At 43.9% G+C, this 12,751-nt stretch overlaps 1 protein-coding gene across 2 annotated transcripts in view; it reads right to left on the minus strand.

The window, feature by feature from the left end:
* The window catches only part of LOC115372587 (neuronal membrane glycoprotein M6-b-like), a 47,690-nt gene that overhangs the window by 31,165 nt on the left and 3,774 nt on the right, over positions 1–12,751 (minus strand). The window contains exon 1 of one of the 2 annotated variants that reach the window (XM_030070620.1): positions 699–1,125. The exons of the other annotated variant lie outside the window; for it this stretch is intronic. Within the exon in view, the coding sequence (XP_029926480.1) occupies positions 699–768 (70 nt within the window). The 5' untranslated portion in view covers positions 769–1,125. Of the gene's footprint in view, positions 1–698; positions 1,126–12,751 lie in introns of those variants that run through there. 2 annotated transcript variants of the gene reach the window in all.

The raw sequence follows: 12,751 nt of genomic DNA on the forward strand, positions 1-12,751 counted from the left end.
GCAGGGAAATAAAATCGGGCATCGAGCAAAACACGGGCGTCCTGTTGCAAAATTCGCAACACCCTCGACCCATCGAGCTGCTCATCGATCAGACACCAAAGCAGATAATAATCGAAGCCGTGGAGCTGTCTTCCTCTGCGGCGGTGATCCACACCTGACGGAAACAATATAACGCAGGGCAGGGCGCAGCACACACACACACACACACACACACACATACATATCAAGCCCTTTATTTCTCCCCTCATTAGGTTTACTGTGATGATGGTGCGGCAGTGCAAATGCAAATTGGGATTAATATGCACCATAAAGCAGATCGTGCACCTTCCCTAGCCCTGTAACCCACCCACCCCTCGATTCCCTCCCCTCAGCAGCCTCTGAACGCGCACAATGAAGCGCAAAAACGCAAAATTACGCGCTGGAAATGGGAATAATGTCGGTCCGGCTGCACCGGAGAGGTGTTTACTGGCTTTCAGAAAGGGCTTGCAAATAGGTGAAGGGGCCCCAGCCTGAGCCGCAGGAGAAAACGTCGCTATTGTGTCGCGCACCGAGAAGCCATTGCAAGTAGGTTAAACCGCTCAGCCTGGCGCGCGCGCAAACACACACACACGCATACACACTGGCAGCGTACACAATGCGCGCATATCTGCCTAAAAAACACAAAACACGCGCAAATGACAGCGGCTGATTGTGCGTACCTTTGCTCTCTTGTCCCTCGTCTTGAGTCTCCTCCGCGTTGGACTCCATGGCCGGCTTTGTCCCATCCATTTTTTTTGGTAAATAGTCTCCTTGTGGCACTTGTACCTATCTGGATGCTATATCCTGGTGACTTGGTGCTCTCTCTCTCTCCCTCTCTCTCTCTCTCTCTCTCTCTCTCTCTCTCTCTCTCTCTCTCTCTCGCCTCGCACACACCCTCTCTCTCTCTCTCCCCCTCGCTCGCTCGCTCTCTCTCTCTCTCCCTGTCAAAGCTTAGCACTCTCTTCCTCTATATTAACAATCCCGTTTCAAGATGCAAAGGCGCTGTCAGATTGGATTTATTTTTGCACATGCAGATTAGCGGCCCCCAAACGATGCCAGATAACGCTTTGGCCCCTACGTCACTTGCAATCCCACTTTGGCCGAGGATGAAAACGCTGCTGATGGCGGGATGTTTTGTATTTTATGACCCCCCTCCCTCCCTAATGTCCTACTTGATGATGCGGGGTTGTCATATCCTTCCCTTATCCACTTTGTCAGCACTAAATTTCATTTTATTTCATCAGTCTGTCTCAGTTTTGCAGGTGCAGCTGGGTTATTATAATTTCTTTTTTATCATAATGAGTCAGAGGGGCTGCTGTATCGGACAAAATGTGCTGTTGATGTAAATATGCAAACTCATGAGTGCAGGAGTATGAATACACACGCGCACACACACAGACACATACACACCACCCCCTTGCCATCTGGTGACTTGAGAAAGAGAAGGAGTCAGGGCGGGACAGAGGGAGACAGAGGGGGACAGAAAGCTTAAAAGAGAGAGAGAGAGAAAGAAGATGGTCTGTGCTGTGAGTGTTTGTGAGCAGAAGGTGGATAAAAGTAAGACTCTGGGAAGGAGGAGGGAAGACTAATCAGAGTTTTTACTTTTTTTTTCCTGTGCGGCCATGAGGGTCTGGTGAGGCTGAGGAGCAGGATACATAATGTCTGTACCTGGAAAACAGTCAGTGGTAATTTAACTCCCAGCAGTCTAAAACCAACACAACAGTATGCCAGGGTTAATAATGTAACATAAACCTAAACCATCAGAGTTAATTTAACACTTTCAGTGGTTTTGAACAGCTGCTTCAGAGCCATATCAGCCCTGCAAATGAACAAAAAACAAAAAATAGTCACATAATGACTTTAAATTCAGATTCAGTGTAAATAAAATCATCCAGGATGTCACAGCAAAGTCTGACTTATTTCCATTATCCTCAACATATTATTCCAGTGGGAATCCAGAAAGCAGGCAAAAACAAAGATCATATTAGATCATTTCTAAACTTCCAATTAAAACAAAATTAATTTAAATTTTGATTGGATCTCCTTTAACCAATAAGAGCCTCTTTGTGACTGTAATAATCATAAGACCTGCTTTATTGAAGTGTGGGCTGGTCCAGCCCTTTGTCTGCCAGAGAGGCTTCTGATTGGCCGATGGCAGGCTCACACGCTCCAATGAGAAAGCAAATGAGGTGAGACCCCGATTCCAGTGAGATCTGACTGAAAGTGGGTGTGGCAGGCAAACAGAGGGGCGCCTTCCACCTCCGCCATTCACCTCATTTTCTAATAATAAACATCCTGAAACAATGGGACGCCATCTGCCCCGAATCCTCTTAAATAAGGTTTTAATTCAGGCACACGTGGCCCTGATGCAGAGCTGAGCAGACAAAGCTCAGTCAGCCCACACAACTGTCCAGGAAATCCCCCTGGGCTGCAGACAGAGGTGACAACCCCGATGTTTTGATCCTACACAAACAGCTGACATGACACATAAATATGACATTCAGCGGGTGCATTTACCCCGAGGCCGAAATTTATAACGCCTACCAAAGGCCAAATGAATAATGGTAAGATATGACTAGTCGGGGGGGGAAAAAAATCAATGAATGTCACCCGTCTCACCAGCTGGGAGCATTTCTGAGACCGTACACCTTTGAATGTATCAGTTATACTGAGTTGAGTTTCACCTCATGATGAGTTACAAGCTCCATCATGTGAGTGAAGATGTTTTCATTTAACACACCGTATGTGAAATGTGTGTGAAATTGTCATCATTGGGTGAAATCAAGTCATTTCTACTGTATTGATCGGATCTGATCAGAACACAGTCTCTTTTCCTCCCAGCAGAAATACAGTAACCACAGCAATATCACAGACAAAAGGATATTTTTATGTTGCTGCACAGCTGGTTGGTCTTACCAGAGTCCAGACAATATTGTTACCTTACAAGGGGAGTTAAAGCCCACCCAGCCTCACTGGAATGCATTTCTGTAGAAAACACAAACCCTAATATTCCATTTTATTGCCATCATTGACTTCTGGGAACTGTCAAATCGTGGTAGATGATGAAGATACTACTCAAACTATTAAATAATACTAAAGAAAATCCACATTTTTGACAGGGTTTTCCATCCCTTTAATTTTTTAGAAGAATTTTTGCTAGTTTACCAGCCCTTGTTCTATCATGCCATCATTAGGATTTTCAGTATTACTTTTCTTAGTATTACTTAAGTACTTTAGTATTACTTAGTAGTCAGATATGACTGTGGACAGAAAGATATAACAGAATTGATAATGTGATGCCATCAGGGGGAACATGAACATGCAAAATAATAATCCTTATTCATATTTTCATTATGGTATCTTCTGTGGATTGAAATAATAGTTCAATTAAATTACTGCCCATTTTTCAGGGGACCTCCTGGAATTGCCTCAAGGACCCCTGGAAATCCCTTGACCCCGCTTTGGGAACCACAAAGGAAATAAAAGGGGCCATTACATTAACCGGGGAGAATATCAAGCCTCAAATGAGGACATTAAGAAGCTGAGATCGTGGATTTTTTTTAAAAAAAATTGACATGATGTGAAAATAAAGCTAAAGGAGTTAAATTAAAGCCAACATTTCCATCCAGCAGGCCATCACCGGAGCTCTGATATGGCAGCACGTGGCTCATGTTTTATCTATTGAGCCATTCAGGCCCACTGATAGTGTCTGGTGTCATAAATCCCTCAGACATTCATCCATTAAAACCAAATCCTTTGTATGAAGACACCCATAGCAGAAGAAACCCTAAATATAGCAGCAGAAACACTGCAGCTGCTTCACGAAACAGCTTCATTTATAATCAGTGACACTGTATGTATATATAGTCTGAGGCACTGTGAGCTGCAGATGGCCACTTTTGTCAGTATTATTGTTTTAATATTGTTTATTACAGAGGCGGGAGCTTTTCTCCTTTGCTTTTAAGTTATTTTTATGTGAGAAACAAATGACTTAGTTGATGAGTCATAACTGTCCAGTATATTTGCATCTGACAGTGATTTTACTTTGTTTTTGAATTTCGCCACAGCACACTGGTTAGCTATTACCACAAAATGCTTTCATGGTAAATAAAGACAGATGGAGAAAGGGGTAAATTGCGTTATATCATTCTCTGGGTCAATACAATCTGCAGGAAGAACAAGTCTTCCTTTGTGGTAACAGACAGATTGTATCATACGCATAAACACACAAACTCTCTGAACTGTCGGTCATCGGACTTGAAGGACGATTTTCAAGTCCTGTTTTTCCTCCCCCAGTACCCCATAATCCCTTGTTGGGTCACACAGATTAAGGACTTGTCCAGAAGATGAGATACAGTGCTCTCTGGCACTCTGTGCCATCACCCTCTCAGGGACACACACACACACACACACACACGCACACACACACGCAGATACACACACCATGTCCAGTGTTCGGTATTTAGCTCTAACCTCTAACTAGTGCTGGGTTTTGGACTCATCAAAACGTTGAGTTGACTCACTGGTCCGTTACCAGCAAGGTGGCGAGTGCAATTTTCCATATGTACGTTTGCATCAGCTGAGCAAAGCACTCCATAGCTTTAATTAGTTTGTGTACGTTTCTTAGTCATTTGGTTTCAGTATCACTGGGAAGTTTGGTTTCAGTGTGGTTGGGAGTTGAGTGAAAGCAAATGTCATCTAAAGTAGGGAAATGAGTCACATGCTAGCTGTTTTCCACAGGAAGTTTCAGATAAGAGAAGGGGCACTCTTGAAAATTGAGATTCACTGTGGTCATAATTGTCTTTTAAAGTGATAATCTGTGGTTTTTTTTCCCATATAGATAAATATCTATTTTTGTGTTTGTTTATCGTTGATTGATGTAACACAACAGTGATTCAACTATAACCAGCTCATGGGGTGTCTTCACCTGAATGTCACACAAGGGAAGAAATACAGCAACCAAGTAATTTCACTTTTGGTGGATTGCTTTAAATAATGATTTAAAAAGAAATTACGGGATTATGAAGAATGATAGTGGCCCACTGAAATCCCAGATGCCTCATAATGAACAGAGATCACATTCAAACCACAAGAGTCAACTGATTCTTCAACAACACTGTCAGGCTGTAGATTAATTGTCTCCCAATAAATTCCCCAGAAGCTACATATTTTGTATAACACACAGGAAGTTCTGCATTTGATGTTTATGGAAGCCGCAAGAGTGATTTGTTTGGAACAAATAGAAGAACTGGGCAGTAAGCATGTGAAGTGATAGCCACCATGCCTGAACAGATTACAAAAATGGAAATGATGGAAATTCAGTGTCAAACTCCAAGGAAAAAGTCGAATAAGTCAACAGTGAGCATGACATGCAGCATGCCAGGACTGATGTGAATCGCCTTAGTTATAACTCTTTTTTGCTTTGTTTTGTTTTGAATGTGTAATGTTCGGTGCCTGAGTCAGTGCTGCTTGAAGCTTGTGGAGTTTGTCGGCCTGCTGGTGGCGTTGTGATGTCCCGATCAATTTAATTTTGCAGATACAGGCTATCAGTGTGAAAACACATCATCCCCCAGAGATTGATCAAATTTGACCTGGCAGTTTGACTTATTCAGCTCGAAGCGTTGAGCCCTGTTGGAGGTGCTGCGGCGGGCCAATCAAATTTACTTGGAAAAACGCCGGACCTCAGGGTCAAAATCCCTCATTCCATCAAAATCATTGATCATCGAGGGCAAAAGTTTGCAGATTATCGGATTAAATTTTGCATTTGGACATGAGACATTGAGCTCATCACTGAAAATTAAAGGTGAAATTACACTAAAAGTCTTGAGCCACTTAAAATAAAAACGGTCTGCTCCTGGTTGTAACGGTTAATGGCAGCAGCCGTAGCGATGCCGTAATAAATTCTACAAAAGCAAAAGCTCCACCGTGACTTCTCTAGCTTGATGCATTTCCTGGCAAAGGAATGCATACTGAAAAAGGATGTTTCTGTGTGTGTTTGTGTGTGTGTGTATGTTGGGGGGAGGGCTGTCCTCACAGAGGATTCAGTATAGCTCCATATATAATCCTCTACAGCCATATGACTAAGCCTGTGTGCACTGTATTATCCAGAAACTGGTAACAACAAAGCGAGATTTGGACCAGACAAAGGACAGAGACAGAAACACCAAACAATAAATCCGTGAACACAGTCCTTTAGTGTGAGCCTTGTTTGGTGTGTTAGTGGATGTGTGTTCATGTGTGTAATGGCAGTAAATGTCTTAGAAGCATATTTTCTGCTATTGAAAACTCATGGTCGATGTTGCCCTATTCAGCCTCTCGTATTGCTGAGTCATGTCACATCCCTCGGGTTCATCCAATCACGTGGCTTCAGTCAGAGCCCAGGTCATTAGCTTGAGGACTCACAAACTGTGGAAACTCCTGCCTTCTTATCTGCTCCCTCAACTCTTGGCGTCCATTAAAAGGGAGAGCCATGGACGCCTGTCGAACGCCTGTCCTCCCTCATTACGGAGAAACAGAGAGAAACCGGAGCCAAAATGGGGTCGTCCCGCCGTAATGAGGACATCGCAGCTCTTTCATGCCGTCAGATGCAAAGTTAATGGGAGGAAAGAAGAGGAAGATGAGAACATGGCGGCCTGGTTTTGGACTGGGATGCCCCTGCAAATGCAGGCGTAATTGGTCTAAAAACTGATTTCAGACTCCGAAATCATGTTCAGTTTGAAAGCTTCACACAACAAGTTTGGGACTCTCATCACGGCCCCATCCTGAGCATCAGAGGAGCCTGAATTCAAAATGATATGCTTCATGGATAGCTGTTGCCGTGGCGACGTGCAACACTCCTGATAAGCTGCACTGACTCAGATCTTAAGTGATGCTATCATTTCTTAGAAAGCTTCTCATGAGGCCACACTGACGGCTTGAATCCACCAAGAGCCAGAGACCAGACTAATAAGCCTTGAGACATACAACCCTGCAACATGGAGCTGATGTTCCTCATGTTGCTGTTGTCATTCCTCACAAATACTGCAAGCACCAATGGGACCAATCTGTATCATGCCTTCAAGTTTCATCTGAATCAAACTAGTAATACCTCAGATATCATATTTGAATTTAAAGCCACAATGAAGCTGTGTTTTTAGAGCCTTTGTGTCCTTCATGTGATGTATTTCCTGTTGAAATGGGAGGCTAGAGTGGGACATAATACTCTCAAGATAGGCATCTTTCAAAAGTGTAAACCATTGGGTGATCAGTTAAGAGGAGAAAGGCATTATTTTATTTTATGCAATGTGAGGGGCATGCTTGTTCAAAAATGTGATGTCCTTATAGGCTGTAATTTTTGTTCACGCCCTCTGGTCCAAAATGACGTCACCACTGAGGATACACTGCTCTCCAGACTGTAGAAGTAATGGGATTTTTATATTTGAAAAAAAAAAAAAATCTAAAATCAAAATTAGTTATTTTAATTTTAGGCATGGAAAATTAGCTAACAAGTCATTTTGTATGTAACTATGCCTTCAAAATTTTGACCTTTTAATTACACCCTCAACCAATACAGCTGCAAGCATACATTACCATTCCAAGTTTAATCAAAATCTCATTTGATTTCATTGCATGAAGGACAAAAAGAGAAAGGACAAAATTTACAAAAACTAAAGGGAATAAACGTCGGGAGGAGACTAACAGGGTTCAGGTTCAGATGCCGCTCCCCGTCTTGTTGTCTGCAAATCCAGCTCCAGACTGAGATTTGACCTCAGGCTACAGGCTCGCCACATTGACCTTTTAACTCTTCACACCCGGCTCAAGACCATTGAGCATCCATTTATTCAAAGCTTGACAATCAGTGTCAAGCTCTGATCTCCGAGGGCAACCCCGCCCTGACCTACAGTATCTGCCGCCCCGTGCCTTGAGTTAACACTTTGAGGTTGAAAGGGTTAACACATTTGTCTTTGACCTTCTACCCCGATGCAGGCTTGAAGGTCAGGCTCTGAAAGGCCACTGGCTTAGAATCATTACCTTGTGAACTAAAGTCATCAACAGGGGCCTGCGTGGTTTTCCCCAGTTATTTTCAGCTGTTTGCATGCAACAGGGGTATGGTTTCTCCAAGCTATGTGCCTGTTAATGTGGACGCAACACATTTTGGGGCACTCCGAGTTGACTGTCCACGTCTCGCCCGGCTTTAGCGCTGCTGCGTGTTACGACAGTGTCAGACGGAGAAAAGAAATAGCAGAGCCTGGAGGAAGGTAAGCAGCCTCTTACCCAAAGAGTCCACACCAGCTGCATCACATCAGCAGCATGACAGACCTCTGACTGTGTCCACTGCTGTTCCAAATATGCTTACTTAAAACCAGAAAGTAAATGTTTTTTTTTTCAAACAGAACATCCTTTTTGAGGGTGATGTAGATGGCGTTTGAAATTGACAACAGCATTCTTTAAATTTTTTGTGTTTTGAGTTTTTGTGTCCGAAAAAGCAGCTGACCTCTATATAGGCCTACACTATACATCCTTGGTTGTGGACAAGGCTTGCATAGCGATTATTGTTGATAACTAGCAGCAAGAATGATGATTTTTTTTTTTTTTTTTGTTACTCACTGCTCTTTAGAGCTGATGGGGAGTTTTAAAAAAGTGTCTGTCTGATCGTGGCCTGACACAGCTTTACCCCCGCGTTGCCTGTCTCATCCTTAATGTTTCTGTCTGGCCGTTTGGCTATTGGTTTATCTTATCCATTAGTCAAATAGAGGTGTTTTATCAGTAATGCTGGCAACAGGCCATCACTTAGGCGAACACACACAGGCAAAGACACTGATACACACTCACACAGGCGCGGACACGGCCACAGAGTCTCAGGGCCGGCTTTACGAGCCTCCCGCTGTCGCTTTAGTCTAATCCTTGCCATTTTAATGGGCTTCTGGCTTCCTGTAATAGGGAAACCTTGGCAGAGTAGGACATCAGCGTGCTGCACCTTGCTTTGTCCTGCCTCCGTCACCTCAAAAAATTCTCTAAATTATCTATGGACAGTGTGTATAAGAGCAGGTATTTGTGTGTGTGTGTGTGTGTGTGTGTGTGTGTGTGTGTGTGTGTGTGTGTGTGTGTGTGTGTGTGTGTGCCCAGATCTGGGGCCTTAATCTGGAGTGGTGATGACCCAGTTTCACCCGCACCCCGCCCTCAGCCTTTGGTCACCAAGGAGACGCCTCCCTCTCATCCCTGAACGAAACCGTGGGATGCTGGCTGGTGTTAATCCACACACAAACACACACACACACACACACACACACACACACACACACACACACACACACAGTCGAAAGGTACCTGCAAACACTTTGACATTTACTTCATTCAAGTCATTGAGATTGAGAATCATAAAGTCATTGCTTTGATGTTGGCAACACTGAATGGGATTTGTTTATCAGCTTAAAGGAGAGGTATTTGATGGGTATGGACACACACACACACACACACACACACACACACTTTCTATTTCTTTCTCTTTTGGTCTTCCTGTTTTCTCTCTCCTCACCATAACTAACCCCACACCTGAAAGCGGATTCAGGCACCTGGACGAGTTCATGCAAACTCATGCAAACTCATCACAGTATCGAGGATGTTTCATCCTCTCCCAGAATTTGCATGTGATCATGAGGCTCCAGGTTTCATGTAATGGTTTCGGAGAACATTAATCCAGACATGGCGGGATAGTCTCACTCTTTCTCTGCATTTTCTTGGTCATTTTCTCTCTTTCTTAGTCTATTTTGAATTCACACACACACACACACACACACACACACACACACATACACACACACACACAAAATCATGCCTGAGTGACTCCGCCCCTCTCCTCTTACAGGAAGTAGGTGAAGAGATCAAAGTGGGAGTGCATCTCTGAGATCTCGCCGTATTTATGCTATCTGACTCAATCTGACTCCTGTCTGTGCGGATGGCTTAACCTCGCCCTGGCCTACCTACCACAAACACACACCTCTGCGCACACACACACACACACACACACACACAAACATGCCCCTCCCCTCCACCCAGCAATTTATCCGACGAGCCTCTAATCCCGCTGGCCCAGATAGCGGGCCGCAGTCTGCCCCGTCACTCCACATGATGTTACGCTGTCATCATCATTGCATCCTTACAATTGCATCCAGCCCCCTTAGCATGCACACACACACACACACACACACACACACACACACACACACACACACAGCCATCTCCCCATTCCCAGATCACCTCCATCACATGACCTCATGTCATGACCAGTCATGTGACTCGGGAGCTGCACCTGTGATCTACTGTACTAAACTGCTCTCATCCATGCAGCGAATCATGACTCATTGTGTGAAAAAAAGAGGACGGCAGAGCGAAAGAGGGCAGGGTGGGCTCATCACCATCATCCTCATCATCATCATCATCATCCTCACAGAAGCAGGGGAAGGGGGCCGACATGCAAAAGAGAGTGGCATTCCCCTTGCTTTATGCTGTTTTTGTCCCCGCCTGTTGTTGCCCGTGTGGGCTCTGTGATCATCAGATGCATGACTGTTCACACACGACGGGACTGAGATGAAGCCTCAAGCTCTATGCATCGCCACGTCACCATGGCAACAGGTCCTCTCGCCAGGCTGATTCCCACACACATCAGAGTAGCTGTCGGCTTGAGCTTAAACAACTCTCTGCAAGCAAGCAGGAGACAAGAGGGGGTGTAGCCGTAGCCGTGGTGGAGATAAATCGCATTATTTGCTTTTGTAGGAGAGAGAAGGGGGGTTAGTGTATAGACGGAATGCATGATTTTTTGCCTTTCTTGATACGCCTTAATTAGGACTAATGGCTATTTTGATTGCTCTGGCAGGACAGCAAGAGGCAAAAGACATAATTAGGAGTGGAAAGTGAAGACGGTTATGATATTGTAACCATAGTTCTATGAGCACAGGCAGAGCCCTCCTCTGGACTCTTTGGGTAATAGCTCTCTCCAATCATACACATGGACTCGCTCAATGAAAATTGCAGGTATTTGCATGTATGTTGTAGTACATCTATGGGGCATGGCAGTGGCGGTGTCAGAGCGCTGCCAGCCAACTTGGGAGGGGGTCACTTCTGGGTTGGTATTGTGGATCTCTGGTTCGCCGTTGTCGCACTGCAGCAGCAGCTTGTCAGTGAAGCGCCGGAAACTATCCCACCGCTGCCGGCGTCCAATGTCAGGAAGTTCCCGGCAGTCCAGGCAGGGCAGCAGTGTCATCACACTCATCTTGGTATGAGTCACTCGAGGCCGAGGCACTTGAAGCTGCAGGAGTGTGGGTTAGTAGCGGTGAACAAGCCGGGGCAGGATGGGCTCTCCTTGGTTTCCAATGGCACCTCCAGTCCTGAGGAGTATATCTTCATCTCAGTGAGCAGCTGTTGTCTCACCATTTACTGAAGAGAACAGTATGATGGCGGGCCCTTATAAACTGTGTTAAGCTCACACTTCGTAGGCAAGTCTTGATTGGCCGGCTATGTCCATGCAAATTTTCTGTGAGTGCATCCACACGTATGATTGGACAGGTACCAATTTGTGGACTAGTAGTAGAGTTTTTGCTTTTGCTGCAACACATTTCAGGGGGAAACGTTCTTTTTGCTGCACTACATTTATCTGACGGCTGGAGTTACTAGTTACTTTGCAGAAGAAGCTTTTCCAACCAAAATGTCAAACATGCTGCATCGTTATAGCGTAAACTAGCCAATAGGTTATAAAGCAGTTAGGGCTACAACATTAAAATGCTTCTTACAGGTTATGCATCAATAATTGAACAGAAACATTCTTCACAAAGACTCTTCATACTTAACTACATTTTAATATGTCAGCATTTTGAATGTAGGTCTTTTTAATAGAGTATATTTTCTCACACATATTTAGACACATTAAGGTTTGGAATGATTTTTCCACTACTGGTAATATTTATTTATATGACACATAGTTACAAAGCACTTTACAAAGTGAAAAGAGTAAAATCAGTAGAAGAAATATAGAACTAGGACAGACTCATAGAACTAACAATGCAATTATTTTCATGCCTGAACTCCAATAGCCTTTTAGCAGTGCAGATAGACAGAAATCTGCAAATGTGCACCTGCCTATATCCATATGGGCACATGGGTTCGGTGAATAACAGCCTGCACAAATTTAGCACTGTTTCCCTCCATCATTTATGACCTTCTGAGGCAGACGGCATTAGTCAGAGAAATCACTCCACACTCCAGGCCAACCCACAGCAGATTCCAAAATCGTCAGTGTTAATTTGACTGTGAGAGTGTAAACCAACAGCTATGTCAGAGTTTATGTAAGTCCACACTCATCAGAGTTAAATTAACACTTTTAGATTGTTTTGAACAGCTCTGGGAGTGGATAAACATCTCCGCTTTGAATTCTCCTCAACTCCATCCAAGATCTCAGATCTCAGGCTCAATGTCTTTAGGAGATGAAAACCCAAAAGAAATTTCAATTGTTTGGATTTCAGTAGAGATTTTTTAGTGTCCTGTTGTGGTCTAAATGCCCATTCAGAAGATTTTCCAACCAGGCAAAAATAAAATACTTGAGGAAATTCTGAATCCTTAGCCCATATGTTTTGGCATGAGAATGGTCAAATACTGGCCATCTCACAGTTTCAATCTAAAAATAGCAAATTGCAAAAAGAAAAAAAAAATCTAAAATCTTAAAAGTCATTCAATCTGTCAGCGCAAAATTGGATTTTTCTTA

This window comes from Myripristis murdjan, chromosome 2 (genome assembly GCF_902150065.1).
Source record: "Myripristis murdjan chromosome 2, fMyrMur1.1, whole genome shotgun sequence".
Classification (NCBI taxonomy): domain Eukaryota; kingdom Metazoa; phylum Chordata; class Actinopteri; order Holocentriformes; family Holocentridae; genus Myripristis; species Myripristis murdjan.